At 52.2% G+C, this 18307-nt stretch overlaps 7 protein-coding genes across 7 annotated transcripts; 3 read left to right on the forward strand and 4 right to left on the reverse strand.

Moving 5' to 3' along the window:
- Positions 1-5195: 5195 nt before the first annotated feature.
- On the reverse strand, positions 5196-5759 carry CLAFUR5_07713 (Ubiquitin-conjugating enzyme E2; the record flags this gene model as incomplete). Its single annotated transcript, XM_047906861.1, has 2 exons — positions 5196-5449; positions 5516-5759. The coding sequence occupies 2 exons, from the start codon at positions 5757-5759 to the stop codon at positions 5196-5198; spliced, it is 498 nt and encodes a 165-aa protein (XP_047763388.1).
- Positions 5760-6492: 733 nt separating this feature from the next.
- Positions 6493-7848, forward strand: CLAFUR5_07714 (tRNA A64-2'-O-ribosylphosphate transferase; the record flags this gene model as incomplete). The annotated part of the gene is made up of 1 exon (XM_047906862.1): positions 6493-7848. One exon carries the CDS (start codon positions 6493-6495, stop codon positions 7846-7848), a length of 1356 nt encoding a protein of 451 aa, XP_047763395.1.
- A 1044-nt stretch (positions 7849-8892) lies between these two features.
- CLAFUR5_07715 (uncharacterized protein) lies at positions 8893-9578 on the forward strand (the record flags this gene model as incomplete). The annotated part of the gene is made up of 2 exons (XM_047906863.1): positions 8893-9214; positions 9262-9578. The coding sequence occupies 2 exons, from the start codon at positions 8893-8895 to the stop codon at positions 9576-9578; spliced, it is 639 nt and encodes a 212-aa protein (XP_047763394.1).
- A 165-nt stretch (positions 9579-9743) lies between these two features.
- CLAFUR5_07716 (uncharacterized protein) lies at positions 9744-10502 on the reverse strand (the record flags this gene model as incomplete). The annotated part of the gene is made up of 1 exon (XM_047906864.1): positions 9744-10502. One exon carries the CDS (start codon positions 10500-10502, stop codon positions 9744-9746), a length of 759 nt encoding a protein of 252 aa, XP_047763393.1.
- A 1227-nt stretch (positions 10503-11729) lies between these two features.
- Positions 11730-12076, reverse strand: CLAFUR5_07717 (uncharacterized protein; the record flags this gene model as incomplete). The annotated part of the gene is made up of 3 exons (XM_047906865.1): positions 11730-11879; positions 11941-12007; positions 12060-12076. 3 exons carry the CDS (start codon positions 12074-12076, stop codon positions 11730-11732), a joined length of 234 nt encoding a protein of 77 aa, XP_047763392.1.
- Positions 12077-12416: 340 nt separating this feature from the next.
- Positions 12417-17228, forward strand: CLAFUR5_07718 (DNA repair protein crb2; the record flags this gene model as incomplete). The annotated part of the gene is made up of 2 exons (XM_047906866.1): positions 12417-12497; positions 12585-17228. 2 exons carry the CDS (start codon positions 12417-12419, stop codon positions 17226-17228), a joined length of 4725 nt encoding a protein of 1574 aa, XP_047763387.1.
- A 212-nt stretch (positions 17229-17440) lies between these two features.
- Positions 17441-18265, reverse strand: CLAFUR5_07719 (uncharacterized protein; the record flags this gene model as incomplete). Its single annotated transcript, XM_047906867.1, has 2 exons — positions 17441-17694; positions 17758-18265. The coding sequence occupies 2 exons, from the start codon at positions 18263-18265 to the stop codon at positions 17441-17443; spliced, it is 762 nt and encodes a 253-aa protein (XP_047763386.1).
- Positions 18266-18307: the final 42 nt, after the last annotated feature.

The following is an 18307-nucleotide window of genomic DNA, read 5'->3' on the forward strand; positions in this document are numbered from 1 at the left end:
TCCACTATCAACCTCGCGTTCGGTTCACCTCCTATCGATCCGATCGCGTACGAACGAATACCTTTCTTCTGTAGGCAGCCATCCTGTCCTATATATAAAAGCATGGAGGAAACCGGACACAGCACCCTTGGTAGGAGGAGAGCAGCACCTATCCTAACCAAGGACAACTAGAGGACATGGTTCTCATTGATACAAGACCATCTTGAAGCTCAAGATGTGCTTTGGGTTGTAGATAGAGGCCATCTATTATCAAGCACACCCAGCTCCTCAACACCATCTGAGTCATCAGATCCCTTACCTGGACTTGAAGAGTCAAGATACAGTCCAGTTGGGAGGAAAGCAAATAGATGAGACAAGCTGGAGAGATCTGGCTCAAGATGAGGGCAAAGTACAGCAAGGTTCATGCTGCATATGCAATGACAGTTGTTCAAGAATTGATCAACTTCAGAATGATAGATGGCATGACCATCAGACAGGCCTGGGTCCACCTTGGCAATCTTGTAAGAAGGATTGCTGAAGTTGACCCAGCAGAGGCTCACTACAGAGAGCCTACAAGGAAGCTGAAGCATCTGCTTCAAGCCCTGCCTGAGGTGTATCTTGAGACCAAGAACACTATCCTGGCCTAGCCAGGACTGTCATATGAAGATTGTCTACAACTGCTTGAGTCACATGAATCCAGGCTGGAAGTTGCATCCAAGGAAACAGCAATGTTTGCAGGAAGAGGTTTCCAGGGCAAGATCACCTGCCATCTCTGTGATGGTGATCATGTGATCAAGGATTGCCCACACCTCTCTGGAGCCAAGCATGCTGTCAGGAAGGACAAGCTCAACAGAGGAAACACCTCTGTTGCAAAGAGACAATCATCACCACCGAGAACGAGGTCCCCATCCCCAAGCCTGAGGGACATCCTAGTGGTGATGAAGGACCTTACAAGGAGGAGCCTGTGCAACCCAGGAAGACTTATCAGACCCTGAGACACCATCAGAGGATGATGAAGTTGATGAGGTTGCCCATTCAACTGTGGAAGCCAAAAGCAAGTACACCTCCTCAGAGTGGTTGCTTGACTCTTGTGCTTCATCCCATATGACTGACCAGGATTCACTTTTCAGGACCCTGAAACCTCTTCAGAAGAGGAAGTGGATCAAGGTTGGGGGTGGCTACCTACATGCCACACATGAGGGGAGTGCAGTGATGGGTGGTCCTTCTGGGAAGCAGATTGTCTTGAAGAATGTTTTGTTTGTTCCTGGCCTTGGAGTTAGCCTTGTCTCTTGGAATCAGTTCAGCCAACAGTTTGCTGTCCAACCGCCCAGTTTCACCCTCAAATCCCTTCCTGGAAAACCTGTTGTCCAGACAAAGCTGAGAGGGGGTGTTCCATTCATTCAAAGTGTTTCAGAGCAGCTTGAAGCTATGCCTCAAGCATATGCCTCTCTATAGGAGCATGACTTGGATCTGTCCAAGTTAGGTACACATTTTGAGTGTGAATTGGAACAGGCTATGACTGCCACTGAGTCCCAGGACCAGTGGGAGCTATAGCATAGAAGATGTGCACACCTTAGCAAGGGACTGCTAAGAAACCTGCATAGAGTCACTGACAAGAAAGATCCCATTCCTGTTCCTTCTGAACACCAGAACTGCAAGGTCTGCTCCCTTGCAGACATGAGGAAGTTCAAAGGACCTGCCACAGAGAGGAAAGGAGAGAGGCTGGCCCTCATCTCTATTGACATCTGTGGGCCTTTTCAAGGTGCAGTCTCAAGACTTGGCTTCAAGTACTGGCTTGAGATTGTAGACAACTTCTTGAGGAAGAAGTGGGTAGTCCCTTTGAAGGCTAGGAGTGATGCTCCTACAGCTCTAAAGGAATGGAAGGTTCAGGTAGAGAACAGCTCAAGGTGTTTTCTATCTGCAATCCGTAGTGATGGTGCAAGGGAAATTCTTTCCTTGCTAAAACAGTGTTTGTGCAACTTCCCCAACCTCCAAAAGACATTAGAGAGTACCAGAAGATTGGAGTAGAGGGGACTCCAAGAAAAGAAAAGGAAGAGGAACTTGTTCAGGAGGATCAACCTCAACAGCCACCTCAGCTTGCAGGCAACAAGAGGTCAAGGGGGGATGAAGATGATGGCTCTGCTGAGCATGAAGCCAAGCATCATAGGGCATTGATTGCTCAGATGTTTCATCTTGATCCAACTATGAGCTGGGTTGAGGAAATCCTGAATGATGTGGAGGGATATGCATTTGCTGCTGTTAGGCAGGCCATAGCCTACCGGCAGGAAGTGCCAATCCCAAAGTCCTATAAGGAGGCAGTGGGAGACCCCAATTGGGGACATATGTGGAAAGAGGCAATCCAGAAAGAACTTATTGCCTTAGGAAGCAACAACACCTTGGATCCAGTTGTACTACCAAGGGGTGCAAACCTGGTTACATCTAAGTGGGTTTTTGATGTGAAAAGAATGATCAGTGGAGCCATTGAAGAGTTCAAGGCAAGACTGGTTGTAAGAGGGTTTTCACAGAAATATGGTGTTGACTTTGAAAAGACCTTTGCACCTACTGTTAGGCATGATACCCTTAGGGTCTTCATGGCTGTAGTATGTGAGAGAGATCTTGAGATGCACCAGGTGGATGTGAACAATGCTTTCACCGAAAGCAGCCTTCTTGAAGACATCTACATGATCCCACCCCCAGGTGTCGAAATTCCACCAAATATGGTCTTCAAGGTCCTTAGAAGCCTGTATGGACTGAAGCAAGCAGCTAGAGATTAGAACAAGCTCTGTGTTGCCAAGCTAGAACAGATTGGATCCACCTAGTCCCAGGTGGATCCATGCCTACTCATCCACAGAGGAAGAGACATCATGGTCCTCACCTATGTGGATGACATCCCCATTGCAGCTCCAAAGCTGTCAGATGTTCAGTGGTTCAAGGCTGAATTTAGAAGAGTGTTCAAGATCAAAGATCTTGGGGAACCTGAGAAGATCCTTGGAATGAGGATTACCAGAAACAGGTCCCAAGGTACTGTAAAGCTTGATCAAGGACACTACATCCAAACTAACCTTGCCAAGATGGGCATCTCTCCAGAGAAGGCCACACCCACACTCTCACCTATGGACAGCTATGAGGATCTGAGACCTTCAGCTACTATGGATGAGAGGTGCAACAAACAGGAGTACCAGAGTTGCAATGGTACCTGGATGTGGCCAATGACAATGACAAGGCCAGACCTTGCTTTCCCCCTTGGAAGAATCAGCTCATATGTTGCTGACCCTTCAAAGCAACATCTTAGAGCCTTGAAGAAACTCTCCAGATATCTGAGATCATACCCAGACCTGGGCTTGATGTACAGAAGAGGAGGAGGTATTCTCCAGGGATACTCAGATTCTGATTATGCCATAGACAAGGCAGACAGAGTCTCAATCCTTGGACATGTGTGGTTCCTTTGTGGATCACCTGTGTCCTGGATGAGTAGGAAGCAGAAGTCTGTTGCCACATCAACAATGGAGGCTGAGTTCATGGCCATGAATGCAGCAGCTAAGTAGTCACAGTTTCTTGCTGCAGTCCTTAGAGAGATGAGGTGTCCTGACCTGGTTGGAGAGTGTTCATTCCAACCTAGGATGAAGGCAAGCAGTACTGTTGATGAGCTGAGACCCGTGAAGCTTATGGGTGACAACCAAGCAGCTTTGACCTTTGTCAAAAATGCCCATGTCCATGACAGGTCAAAGCATATTGATGTGGCATACTACTATGTCAGGAATCTCTAGTGGCAAAAGAAGATTGCAGTAGATTACTGCCACACAAAGGACATAGTTGCTGATGGGCTGACTAAGCCCCTCAATGGCCAGCAGTTTAAAAACTTTGTGAGGCGGCTCTAGCTTGTATAAGGGATTGTTTGAGACCTTCTGACCTGAGTGGGAGTGTTGAGAATATGCAGGTCATAGGGTCAACATTGAGTGCTTAGGGGGGTTAGTAATCAGGGCTTGCTAGTCAAGTCCTGAGTACAGCTGTCCCTCCTGAAACACCTACACCAACACCGGCGATACTGTATGTAGATACACGCTATCCCATTGGGTCCTTCTTCGTCTTTGGTGTGATCCGCCGTCTTCCACTGCTGCGCAACTCGTACCTGTTTAACAGCTTCGTAGAACAATAACTATCTCGTTCGGACCCTATAGTACGCGCGCCCTTATATAGGTATATATATATATATAGAGTAGTTATATATTACGCGCTCGGTAGGAATCGTTTAAACTCGAGGTATTCGAGGTAAACGCGCCGTAAATAGTAGTCGTATCGTTATAAAAAGTATATTAGTAGATTCGTCGTAGTAAGGCGAGTAGAACGAGCTATATATGGTATATAGAGTAAGCGTAGCGGGTACGCGTAAGGTCGAGATATCTAGAATTCGTCGACTCGAAGCCGCTCTCGAGTTTGGTAACCCTAGTCGAAATTCGTCCCAACCCTTATGTCTCTTCGAATATGCCAGGGTTTATGCAGCCACTGTGTATTGTTTGAAGGTAGTTTCCTGGTCGGCGAAGCCAAAAGCCGAGAATCCGAGTGCGCTGAAGAAGTCATGAACGAGAGATCTCAATGTCTGCAACAGGCTTGTACGGTCCTTGGCCTGCAATGCTTCTCGTATGTCACAGCGTGGCACGGTTTGGCAGAGTTGGGATCCCAATCTTTGCACACAGCCGCAATGTATTGTAAAGACGGATCCTGTGCCTGAGAACATAGTCTGTAGGGGCCGAGCTTCGAACACATTCTGCTTTTGGGAAGTCTCAAGCATCGTACTCTCCTACAAGCATCTGAGACGTGGTTTGTCGGCTGCCCCAATGCACAGATATAGCGTACGATCCATGGGCCAATCCAGTCTGCGAGCAACAGCATACGTGCGACCATCGGGCGTGGTTGGAGGATGTGCTGAATGTGTTCCTGCCGCGCAGAACACAGGCAAGAGGGATGCGAACCCTGTGCCCACCTGCAAACTTATCGACATCGACACCAGAACCTGGATAACCCTTCATCCAGCGATCGTGTCAATCGTCTTCTTGAAGGGGCAGTCACCAAAGATCTTGTCATCATGCCTCAGTCATACCCATCGTTAAGTCATCGCTATGTCCTCGCTAATGCTTTGCAGTCGTGTTGCACCGTACGCCTCGCTCACCCATCGACGCATGTCCGTCCCATCGTTCCTTGTCGACTTGTATCTCGGATCATAGCCCCAAGCTCCTTCTGACGTCTGCCTTGACTCTTGCCTCGTATTCCTTCCTCCGCTCTCTCCACTGTCGTGCCGCATCCACATTCGCTGGACTCTCGTCGTTCGGCTCAGCAATCATGCTCATGACACTGATCAAGATCTTCTCGACGCTCTGAATTGGACTCCATCGTTCGCTGGCCTGCTCGTAGTGGTTGGGATCGTCACCGGGAGGATGTAAGATGGATATGCACACTGTGCCATTTGGGTATACTGCAGAACGTCATGATCAGTACACCGCACTTACCGTTTGCTGGCCGGATGTGTGCATAATCCTACCGTTGGGGTGCCAGATGTCGCATGTGAACTTCATGACAGGCGGCATGAGAGGATAATCACGCGGGAACTTTAGTTCTGCTGGAAATATGCCACCTTCGAAAGGTGTGCCCTCTGGTCCTTGAATCAGCGCCTCCCACACGAAGAGGTCATCTTCATTGACTGGTCCTGCGGTGATGCCTTCTGGTGGGTCGGTGCTGAGTGACTTGTACTCTGAGAAGAGTCGCTTTGCCGCGACGGAGTTCATGGTAGTCTTTTGTGCTTTGTAAAGTCACCGGTAGAGCAATGTGTCGATGTTTCGATGTCAAGTGTTGGTGTGATGCGGCAACAACAATGAACATGACATGACAGCAAGAGCGCTCGTCACGAGTGCTTGGCGGGGCGGCTTCGGCTTGTGATCCGCAATTGCCGACGCTAGTCCGAAGTGAAAGTCAGCTTCCCACCGCCGCAAACTCTGCAGACTTATTCTAAGGCTACATAAGTTAGTAAGATTATTCCTCTGCATCAGTCACCTGATCGGCTCAGTGGTTAGTTTCACTCCATGTCCAAGACATTTGATTCCGCCGTCTAACATCTTCCTAGGTCTAGGGGTATGATGTGAGTATCCACCACTGCCTCCACCTTCTGAGCACATTCTAACTGTCTTCTAGTCTTGCTTTGGGTAACACGAACTTCCACACCTGCAAGAGGTCTCGCGTTCGAATCGCGGCTGAGCCCTCTCTTTTGCCGTTCCACGCCGAACGGTTAGCTTTCAACACCGATAGACGTATGTGACAGAAGATAGGATACCCTCCATATCATATGCCACGACACGATAGTCACTTGTCTGCTTGTGAGGAGTTCTCTACCGTCTTTTTGCTTCCGGAGGTACTCAGACCACAGAGCCATCATCGACTGGTCAAGGCGCACTGAATTCTCTCCGAACAATTTGAGCTTTGAAGCCACCAGTAACCTTGAGGTTGTAACATCAATCAGCAGCAATGTCGCCAGCGCCAGCACTCCACGAATCGGAACTCATTTTCTCGTCAGCAGCATCAGCACTCAAGGATGCCCTGGGTGAACTCAAACGCTCCAACCTCTCGATCAAGAATCGCTTGAAATCCATCAAGCAGGACTCCGACTTCGTGAGCAAAGTCGCCAGCGCATACGGCCTACCCCTGGTCGCCAACGAGCGATGCGGAAGTTGGTACATTCGTCCTGATCTGAAGGCTGGAAGTGCCTATTTCAAGAGTACAGATGGTCACTTTGGCCAGTGGGGCTTCAGTCTCCGGAGGCTCAATCTTCAGGTACTCGATGTCGTTCATGACCATGGAGGCTGCATCATCGTCGACTCTACACGACGTGGCAAAAGTATGCCTGACGCTCTGTCAAAGACGATACCGATCTGGAGCACGATATTGAACCGACTGCTCTTTCCAGACGATGCTTCTTCACACAAGCTGAGGACTCCTTTAGATGTTCTGTCAGAGTCAGAGCATGCGCAGATCGAGGGTCGCCTGAAGACATGTGAGCAAGACGTGGGGACTTTGGGTCTCAATCTTGATGAGCTTCGGGAAAAGCTGCACAGCAAGCCACTCCAAGTGACATGGCAAAGACCTGACGATGCTCTGCCTACACGCTCGACACAACGACAGGACAACCTGATTGTCTTGTGTACAGCCTCCAATCAAACCAGCAACGAGACCTCAGCCACTTCAGACTATGTACAGGGAGCCGCGGACGACCCTGAAAGCTGGTCTCATGGACTCGATGCTGCAATGTTTTGGAAGCATAGTGATAAATTGCTCTCCGCCACAGAGGACGAACTACCCATTGTCATTGCAGCTTTGGTCGAAGATGCTCGCTCGAACAAGATACGGCGAGCGTCAACTTTGGTCAAACCTACTACTAGCATCTACACCAGCAACAATGATGAAGCGGAAGCTGCCTTTGCAGAATACGACGTTATCATCTCCTGCGTAACAAAGACTAGTGATGTCCTGTCGGAAAAGCTCAAAGGCCGGTATGTACCACTGATCTGCTCGACCGGGAAGGTTGGCAGCCGGCAACTGCGCTTTCAGCTACCAAAGCTATCAGCTGTTAATCACAATTTGGAGCCGACCAGCAAGATACTGGTGACCTGCGATACTGGCAAAGATCTCGCTATAGGCACAGCATTAGCATTGTTATGCACGTCCTTCACGGAGGGAGGCGCGTTACGGCAGCTACCTGATATTGACACATCGATCAACAAGACTGTGATCAAACAGAGACTGAGCTGGATTATGGTGTCTATGCCGGATGCTTCGCCCAGCAGAGCGACCCTCCAGAGCGTCAACGCATTTCTGATGGGATGAGAGATGGCCACGATTTCGGAAGTCGGGGGTACTGGACAGAGCCTGACAATCGAAGTGCGACCAATTCTCAGATCATTGATCTGCTCATGAGCATGGCTTTGGAATACGGGCAGAGGAGTATACGACTGTGATGGATGCGTTGCAGAGTGACGATGGCACTGCCCTGCCCATGATGTGGACAATACTGTGAGAGTCTTCGGAGGAGGCAATGCAATGTGGACTGGAGGCATCAGATGGTGTGACACGGAGGTGGTCGCAAATGACGGCGCGGATCCAGGGTGAGGGGAGCTGGGAAGAGGATGGCATGTGATTCGAACGGTTTGAGATGTGAGTGCAGCACCAAAGGCAAGTGATGAAGTGAGGTCGCCGGATCTCGGCTGGGCATATGCGAAACGCGTGTCTGTGCTTTGACAAGGATGTTGCGTTTGTCACTTCCTTTCTCGTTCGCTGAGCCTGACCTCACCTTCCGTTGACACAGCACTGCACCTTCAAACCGCCGCGCGATCCCTTCAGAACCGCCATGGACAGCGGTCACAACGGCAGCGACCACGATGGCAGCGACCGCGACGCTGACAGTGAAAGCGAGTGGGGCGTTAGTTCATACCCCGAGCTTCTTTCAAACAATGCTCCATCCTCCGTCAAGCTATTGTCATTACCTTTGAGGGCATCTAAAAAAGAATATAAATGAGGTGCGATTGCTACTTCCCTCACTTATCGTAACTACCTAACTAACATGTTGTCAGACGCCGAACTGCAAGAACGGGCTGTTGCCTGCTGTCGAGGGATGTTGATTTTCTTCATCGGCTCCCCTGAGCCTTTTCTTCTTTCGCTCACCAAAATTCAGTATGTCTTGAAAGGGCATTCTCGATTTCATTGATACACTTCTTCAGCTCGCTCTCAAGATCTACAAGGCCGTCCCAGCTAATGAGAGAGCCGCAGTAATAACATCACTCGCTTCACTTATGAGATCACTTATTATCTGGACTGCGATTATCCTCATGACGACAATCGTTTGCACGGCTCTGATTCTTATCTGCAACGAAAATGCATTCGTTACACTCATCAACCTCTTCACACGCGACTCGACCACGCCCTTACCAACTCGCTGCGTATGAGCCCAATACTCACGACACCGACAGCGAGAGCGAGTGGGGCGTCAGTTCAGAATTTGAGCCTGAATGGGACGACGATGTCTTTGTCGACGATGCCACCCCAGAACCAAAGACCGACACCAAGCCACCAGATATCCCCTTGATCCAACATCAGGTGGCACTGCTTCGAGCACGACTCGAAGAAGTGTCGCCCGACCACCCTCACGCCCTCTCTCTCAAAGCAGCGATCCAGGCCAAAGACAGACAACTTCGCGGTATGTGCCACACGTTGACAGTGGAGCGAACACTAACATCGCCACAGATGCTGGCGTTTCCAAGACAACCGCGGCTCGTGTCTTTGCTATACCCGAACTGCTAGAGAAGATCCTGCTTGAGCTCGACCTGCATACTAGCGAAGGTCTGGGCTTTACCAACGCCGCAAATGCCATACAGCTCTGCCGCCTCGAGAAGGTCAATCGCGACTTTCGCGAGACCATCACAGGCTCGAAGAGATTGCTCGGATCGAGAGAGCCTTTGCAAGTGGACAAAGCTTTACTTCGAAGACGAAGGGAAAGAAAGCAGAGACACGAAGTTTCAATCGAATGCTCCCGCAAGGAGTCTTCGAGAAAGGTTTTCTGAGTGGTATAGCAGAATCACAACAAAAGCCCAGTATGTACAACCAAAATGCAAATGCAAGAAACACCGCGCTCAATGCCCATCCTCTATGATTTTGCAAGCCCGCAAAGCACCGCCGCCATCATGTCTCCTCATGTCCCATCAATTCATCACCCTCAGTCAAAGCGCTTACTGCGAAGCCTTAACAAACTCCGGATCACAAACAATCTTGCTCACACTAGTCTTCGCCGGGCGCAAAAACTTCCACGGTCCATTCCCACCATCGGCAAAAGTAGTATCAACATTCTCACCGCGCTGCGCAGTAACCTTGTGATCCTTCTCGTCCAAAACCTTGCAGTGCAGCGCCTGGTTCTTGACATCCTTGCCCAGCGTAAGTTCGAACGAGGTGAAAGGGCCGTTGGAACCTTGTGGATGCTGGACCTCGCGGACTTCGCCGGCTTGGAGGAACTCGGTCGTGGAGATGAGGTGGCCGTTGCTCAGGGTGACGAGGATGGAGTTGTCTTTCTCGGATGGTGGAGGGGGTGCGACGCTTTTGACGAAGTTGGGGTCGCAGGTGATTTTGCTGATTTGAGAAGCGCCGTCGCGGAAAGTCCAGGTTCCTGCGTCGCCGTCGGCGATGGTGGTGTCGACGTTTGCGCCGCGCACGATGACGATGGGGTTGTGGTGGGTGTCGAGGATTTGGCAGCGGAGGGTCTGGTTCTTGATGTCGTCGCCGAGGGTGAGGGTTACTTTGTCGAAGGGGCCGGAGGTGCCGATTGGGGGTTTGGATTGTGGGAGCTGGGCTTCTTCGAATGCGGTTTGGGTGGCGAGGCTGCTGGCTGCGAGGGTGACGCGGATGGAGGTGTCTTGGACGGCGGTGTTGAGTTGGGGGAGGGCGAGGGCGCTGGTGGCGGCGAGCGCGGAGAGGAGGATGGTTGGGTATTGCATTTTTGTTGGGTTTGAGGTGGTTGTACGGCTTGTTGGTGAGCTTTGGAATGAAGGACTGGATACAAAGGAAATACAAAGGAGATAAGGAAATAGAGGTTGGTTTGGTTGGTGGTTTGGGTGGTAAGTTGTTGTTGCTTGGTGGTGAGAGGTTGAGCTTGAGGTGCAACAGTGGCTCTTATATCGATCTGAGGTAGTACAATTCTCAACCAGAGCACGTACCTTGCTGCTGCATATTCCACACCTACTTGCCCCGCCATCACACTCTTCGTGTGGGCACTGTTGTGCCAATCCTAAGATAGGATCATCGCAAAGACGGCCTGCGGTACGAAGCTCGCGTTACCTCGCCACCAACATGTTGCCAAGCTCGCTGTCTGGGCATCTTATGTCTTGGTATGCATAGGAAGCTGCTGGAGCCAATCGTTCGAGAGAATGAATGCGAAGGATCGAATCCGGAGCCAGCTGAGCCTACGGAGGGCTATGTTTCGAAGCGCGCCACGTGCATGCACGTTATATGTGTCAGCATCAAGAATAGTCGTTGGAGATTTACAATCTTCTCCACGTTGCTGTGTGTAACTCGAGGAAGATCACTAACCATAATGCCAAATTTCCGCTGATGGTACATCATGGTCCAGACTGGGCTGCCGGAACGACCAGAGCCCTGTATTCCCGCGAGCGAATAAGACTTATGGATGCCTTTCGTATGGAACTCACCGACGAACTGAGATGTCTTCACATCGAAGGTGTGAGACAGCCAAGAGTATCGCGGACGTGCCTTATCCTGCCTCCAGTAATCGTCGCATGCCAGACACTGCAGTAGCATGTTTTGCATAGCCTGGCTTATATTATCGTCGCTTCAGCCACATGATTTTGAGGCTAGAGCTCGTCGCTGGTCATTGATGCCTAGACCGCCACGTCGCACAACATCTTGCACGTCAGATCCCGCCGTGTAGATGTATGTTCCGACTTGGAATCTGACAGGAGCATCTCCATGTGGTCCGGAGTGTTGAGCACCGGATCCGGTAGGAGACTGGTGAAAGTTGGCTTAGCAAGCCACTGGTAGTCCCTGTCCAGCTGTAAGTATTCCAATGAACGGTCTGTTAGACGCAGATGAGCGTCGCGACATGAAACGCAATTTGATAAAGTCGCTAATACGCTTGTAATGACATCTATTCGTGGTCGCAAATGCAAACGCCAGTGGGTATCTCGTCAAACTTTTGGCTCGAGGCCTTACTTGGCCACACCGTCGTCGCCGTTGAAACAGTCGGTAAAGGCCTTGTTGTGCTTGTTTGAAGCGTGCTCGCCCAGCATCTTCTGGCTGGTGGTGCTCTGGAAGTCCTGGAAGCAGGTCTTGCATTTGATGGACTTGGCGGCGAGGTTCTACACCCGTCAGTCTTCTTCACTCCACAGTCTGTCGTCGTGATGAGTTGAAAGTGCGTACAGATTTCAGCTGGCTCTTGGCCTCCTTGGGTCCCTTTTCCTTCGCGCGATCGCGCTTTTGCTGTGCTCTGTTGGCCATGTCAGTGCTGACACTTTGATGGAGGACCCACAATTGCCTACTTGGCTCCGTTGCCCATCTCGTCTGTCGCTGTTTGTGCGTCTGTCGCTGTTTCTGCGTCTGTCGGTGTATGATGAAGATGGCGGTTCTATGCGCAGCTCCAGGAAGAGATGTCGGCGTGTGTGAGAAACTGTTCGCACGCTTATGTTGAGAAAGTCTAGACAATGTGTCGCTAGCAAGATCCTTGCCGACATGTCACGGACCTGCTCTCACACGTGACTGCGCCTCGATCCGCGACATACCTCCGGAGGTATACGCGAAAGTCCAATCAACGCGCGCCCCGCGTCTCCGTCTCCAACTTCTCGACTTTCGCCAAATGCGACACATGACATTCGACATTGCGGAGCTGCAGGGGAGTCATGGCGTCGGTGGAGACGGACAGCAGCATGGGCAGCGTGCCGCAGTCGGTGCTGCTGCAGGCCAAGAAGGATCTGGACGAGGTGAGTGGCAGTCTTCATATACCATGATTTCCATCCCTTGTCTGTGCAACATTGAACGCGGCGGGAGTTGACGCAATGCCATCCTAGGACGCCGAACCTTACAACGCGCCGCAGTTCCAGCACCTCGAGTCTGGGGAGACACACGAGCGGTATATCACCGAGCAGGCGGCGTCAAACCTCAATGCGATCGACGACGTGCCTGAGAGCGGCGCGCCTGCGACAGTACAAGAGTCGGCAGATGTGGATGGCGAGTCCAACGTCCCCGAGTCTGGCGAGCCATCATTGCAGACCCCAGAGTCTATGAAGAAGAGGCGCATACCGCGATTGTCACCCTCAAAGAGTGCACCCACAGCCGAGATGGAGGCTATGATACAATCGAGTCCGTCGCAGGACGCCTTCGTGCAGCTGACCAAAGCCAAGTCCTTCCATGGAGGTATGGCACCAGAGGATACACAGCCATTCGACTCCCAGCTGTACACGGAGTCAATGGTCGCGCGATCGAACATATCACATCACGCCACGCCGCAGAAGCCTCCAGTGCCTATCGCCGCGACGCCGAAGACCCACGAGACACTGCTGGACACGTCGCCAAATACCTACAACACTATTGGCTCCGTCATCAGTAAGACGCAACACACGCTACAAGAGGGTCAGACAGGCTATGTCGATCTGCAGTGGAACACCCAGCAGCAGTCGCCTGTCACGTCCACCCAGGATTTCGAGGAACTGTTGGAATCACAAAACCCCGAGACACAAATCGAGGCACCGGCAAGACCGACAATGCCTGAAACGCCCGCGCTTGCGGGGCAGAAGCGCAAGGCTGAGGACGAGATACCTACATCAGCCATCACACTGAAGAAGACACCGCACTATTCGCAGGCTTTTGGGTTCAGTGCCTCGAAGCCGCCGATGATGACAAACACTCAGCTGTTCCAGGATCAATCGTCGCCATTACCAGATGGTCCACGTTCAGATCCGATAGCCTCGCGACCGTCGCCCACATCGAACGAGCTTAACCTAACCTCCTCGCCCGCTCGACAATTTGTTTCATCACCCGCTCTACTCAAAGAGACTAGGCCGCGATCAGCTCCAGGTGAGCCGAGAGATACTTACACAAGCATGAAAGAGTCTCAAGAGCGGCGGAGATTGAAGATGGAAGCTCGTAGACAAGCGCAGCGGGAGGCACGAGGAGAAACCCTCTCAGACGATGACGAGTTTGAAGACTCTGAAGATCGTAGGCTGCACATTAGGAATATGCGCCGAGCCTTCAGTGAGCAAGCCAAGCAAGATGCAGCGCGGCTGGGAACGTCATATCCAGCGCGATCACGACCCTCTCCCAGCAAGAAGCCCAATGCAATGATCGATCTGGTGACACCAGGAACAATTCAGCGAGGCAAGCGAATTAGCTTCGAGGATATATCAGATGACGAGCTCGCAGCTGAGGAGGATGCGCCTGAGCCTGAGCCTGAGCCTGAGCCTGAAGAAGAGCAGCACGATGAGGGTCTGCCCGAGAGCCCTCGACACGATGAGGAGTTCGAGGAACACGCTGACGATGCCACCGAGAACGACGAGTACGATGAGCTTGGTCAAGCTGTGCTTAAGAGTCAGGGCAATGACCACGATGAGGAAGACGACCACCAGTCAATCGCAGAAAGTGAGGGCCTGAACCAGTCAGAACTGGAAGCCGAGCAAGCCATTACAGTGAACGATGGCAATGGTACCCAGCTTGGGAACAATGTGACAGAGGGCACTCAGCAGTCTACGATTGCAGATTCTCAACCTGCAGTCGAAGACAGACACAGTCAGGGCATCCGACAGATTGTCCAGTCCTCCACGTCATCATTCGTTCCTGGGTCCCATTACCATCAGGGCAAGACTAGCGAGGAGCAAGCGACAGCATCGTCACAACGCATGGCGCCACCAACAATACCCGCGTCCCAGGCTAATGCTGAGCGACCATTTGATATTGTTCGAGTGCCTAGTAGTCCACCTAGGTTTACTGCTGATAGCACACTGTCCAACGGCACTGGCGAGGCGTCTGTACAGTATCAGGAGTTGCGTGAGAAGTTTCAGAACGGATGCGAGTCGACAAACGAAGAGTCAACTGAGCAAGAAATCCCCGAAAGTGATCTGCCTGACGCTGAGCAAGAGAGACCTCGGACGGCCCTCGAGGAATCAGAAGACGAGGAGACTCAAGAGACTGGCAACGGTGCTCCTTATTCTACCGCCCGAACTCACGTCTCAGCTTCTGCACGCTCGCCTGCTGCGAAGAGCTCGGCCGCGCCATCCCCTGCGAAAGTGTTCGCAAGTCAACAGAGCAGGCGTACAGATGATTCACCTCGAAAGCGTGCTGGAGTACGCCGCTTTAGCTCAATGGCCACAGATGCTACCAGCGCAGTTGGCAGCTTCGACGCGATGGCTGATGTCGATGATGTCTTTGAGAAGGTCATGACCGACGAAGACCGCGCGGTCCTCAATGTGACTTCGGACCCACTGGAAGAACCGGCGAGGCAGTATAAGCGCCGTAAGATCGCACGAGAGCAACCTTTCGACCTTGTCTCTTCTGAGGCCGCTCCTCCGGTGCCCGTGGTCCCTGACACTGTGGAAGAGGAAGGTTCTCACCAGTCTGTCCCTCCTGATGTCACCGCTGAGGATGCCGAAGACGAGGATGAGCTCTCGCGTCCTGAGCCGACTCCGAAAGCCCTTCGAAACAGCCCCAGCAAAGCAAACGAGGCACCGGCTGTGCCGATAGTGACTGAGCTTAAAGCACAATCGTACAGCTCAGAGAGTATGCTCGCTCGTGAGAAAGCCGGCTCCGATGCTGTATCGCAACTTGTAAAGACCAGACCAGTCATCGATTCGACTAAGAAGAAGACCTACGGTCGGGCGTCCAGACGGAAGTCGAGTAGGTCAGAGGTGGTCGCACCAAGCAGAACTTCTACCAGCAGCAAGCGAGCACCAGTCAAGAATTATGCCGAAGAAGACGACTCTGAACATGACGAGCTGGAACACGAACAGGTCCAAGAGGAAGAGACGAATGATGACGAGCAGGCAGTGCAAGCCGACATCACAACCATCGCCGAGAATGAAGGCGACGATTTCCACGACGCAGATCACTTTTCAGACGATCCGCTGCATAGCGAACAGCACGGCCAAGCAGAAGCTGGCGACAAGACTATAGTGGCGCCCAAGCGGATCTTTGCGTGGTTTAAAGGCAGCTACAACGGCTTCTATCCTGCGACGTGGCTTGGCGTGTCTCCAGATGGGACCACTTACAGCCTGAAATTTGACGACGAAACAGTGACGAGCATCGAGACTCAGCACGTCCGCAGTCTTGACATTCAGATTGGCGAGACCGTCAGAGTAGACAAAGCTGGCCTTCGGAACAAGCAGTGGATCGTCACTGGATTCGGACCTGCACCTGCATCACGAGAGGAGCGTGCTTTGGTCACAGACATTTATGGAAACATCAGGGTCCAGGTGCAGGCCAAGGCAAGTCGCAACAGCATGTCAAAGGACGCTCCTGCGCCGTCTGATGATGCCGTCGAGACACATACGGTACTGATTAGTGAGCTGTACTTCAATATGTCGATGTGGGCGAACTTTAAGGGTCGAAACTTCGATCCGACCTTGGTCAAGACGAAAAATAAGGCTGAGCAGCCGCAGGCACGCGCTAATACGCCTTCAACACGAGCGGGTACACCAAGTACGGACACCCCAGCTTCGAGGTCGCGGCGCCCTGTAGCATCAGCCAAGGTCAGGACATCAACAAGCAGAACATCGCATCTACGTGAAGGCTCGGTGGCATCGTCGACCAGCGACATGCCCACTGCCATCTTCAGCAACATGGCGTTCGCTGTCTCATACGTCTCGAACGATACCGAAAAGGGTAGCATCACACGTACGATCCGGCGCAATGGCGGTCTCGTGCTCGACGATGGCTTTGAGCAGTTATTTGAGCTTCCCACTATTGGTGAGGCAGCTTCGATTTCGCCTAAGAAGAAAACCCCGAAGAAAGGCATAGACCAAGACCAATCTGGGCTGCGTCTCAAGGATGAATACAAGGACATTGGCTTCGTGGCTGTCATTGCCGACAAGCACAGCAGACGAGCCAAGTACATGCAAGCTCTCGCACTGGGCTTGCCGACTATATCTGGTCGCTGGATTGCACACTCGATGGATGCCTCGAAGAATGCAACTCTTGCCGAGGGCCAGCCTAATCCAGTTCCTTGGGATAGATACCTGCTTCCTGCAGGTGAAAGCAGCTATCTGGGTGGTGCGGTGCGATCACGCCCACTCGACACCTACGATGCCACCGAAGCTCGGGCGGGCAACATCATCCCAGCGCGATCGCTGTTGCTTAACGGAGACACTGTGCTTATTGTAGCACCGAAGAAAGGCAAGTCTGGCTGGGAGAAGCGCAAGACGTATGCCTTCCTGACTCTCGCCCTCGGCGCGGGTAAGGTCCAGCGTGTCAATGACCTGCAGGAGGCGAAGGCTGCCGTACAAGCCGATCCCGAAAGCACCATCTGGGTGTATGTGGACGGTGCCATTGCTGAAGCTGAGAGAGCGCTTTTTGGCGGTAAAGCAGCTTCCGGCAAGAAACGCAAGAGAGGCAGCGATGCTGCTGGGGGCGGGGAAAAGAAGCACTCCGTCACAAGCGGAAATGTGCGAATTGTGGATGACGAGTTCGTTGTCCAGAGTTTGATTCTGGGTGCTCTGATCGACTGAGCATACCCATTGCATTACTACCACCTGCGCCCGAACGAGAAAGACTGAAGAGATTTGACGATGGCTTACGACGATTGATGAAATGCTCGATACCCACGCGCTGTGAGTTGATCGCTGCCGCGCTGCATCGCTTCACAGCATGCGCCTGTACTCTAGCTGTACAATGTAATGTATACAATAATCCCTGTACAACCGACCATCACTCCCGCTTCTCATCTCAATCCCAATGGCTGCAAGACTCTTTCTCTTGCGACCTTGGCTGCCACCTCGCCGCCTCTCTGCATGGCCAATGCCCCTATCACGCTGTATATCGTATGCGCGAGAACCGTCTCCACACCCGAACCTTCCAGATTATCGCTCTTCTTCGGCTTCCAGCGCACGACGCGATCGATGCCGTATTGATTTGCTAGTGATGCTAGCCGTGATGGATCGAGGACTTGCTGCTTCGCGAAGGGTGTTATGTTCTCTGGCTAAAGATCAGTCCATGCTTCCTCTCACAGCTCTTTTTGAAACGTGGACTTGTACTTACCGAGTCCCTCCAACGCCCGGTGTTTAAACACATCCTTCCCATTGACTTCCCTCATCCCCTCCGGCTGCGGCATACTCAGCAGGCCCAGGGAACACTGCAGATCTAGAATCCTCTTCCCCAAGAATGACAGCCGATCGTTGAAGCCTCTCCGCCCGTGATCGAAGGATTTGTGTGTGATGGCCAGCCACTTCGTCTCCTCATCTAGCAGTTCAGAGCCTCGCTTCCTGGGCACCGCGGACCCGATGAAGGTATCGTAGGCGCTGTTGAGGTTCTCGAGCGAGTCGTTGACGGTCCAGACGGGTTGGTTGGGTTCGGGGCGCAGGCGGATGGGCATGCGCATGGCGGGGGGCGTTTGTTGCCATCGGGGTGGGGTTTCGGAGGGTTCGTTGCGTGGTGCTGGAGTGGATGAGGTGGTGGTGAAGGTCCGAAACGCGGGTGGTTTGGAGGATTGGGTTCGGAGAGCGCGGGCACAGGTTGCGCAGATGTAGGAGGGTGTTGAGGGTTTCATGGTGGTGTGAGGGAGGTGTGAGGGAAGTGTTGTGGTATGGCA

This window comes from Fulvia fulva, chromosome 6 (assembly GCF_020509005.1).
Source record: "Fulvia fulva chromosome 6, complete sequence".
In the NCBI taxonomy this organism is placed as follows: Eukaryota; Fungi; Ascomycota; class Dothideomycetes; order Mycosphaerellales; family Mycosphaerellaceae; genus Fulvia; species Fulvia fulva.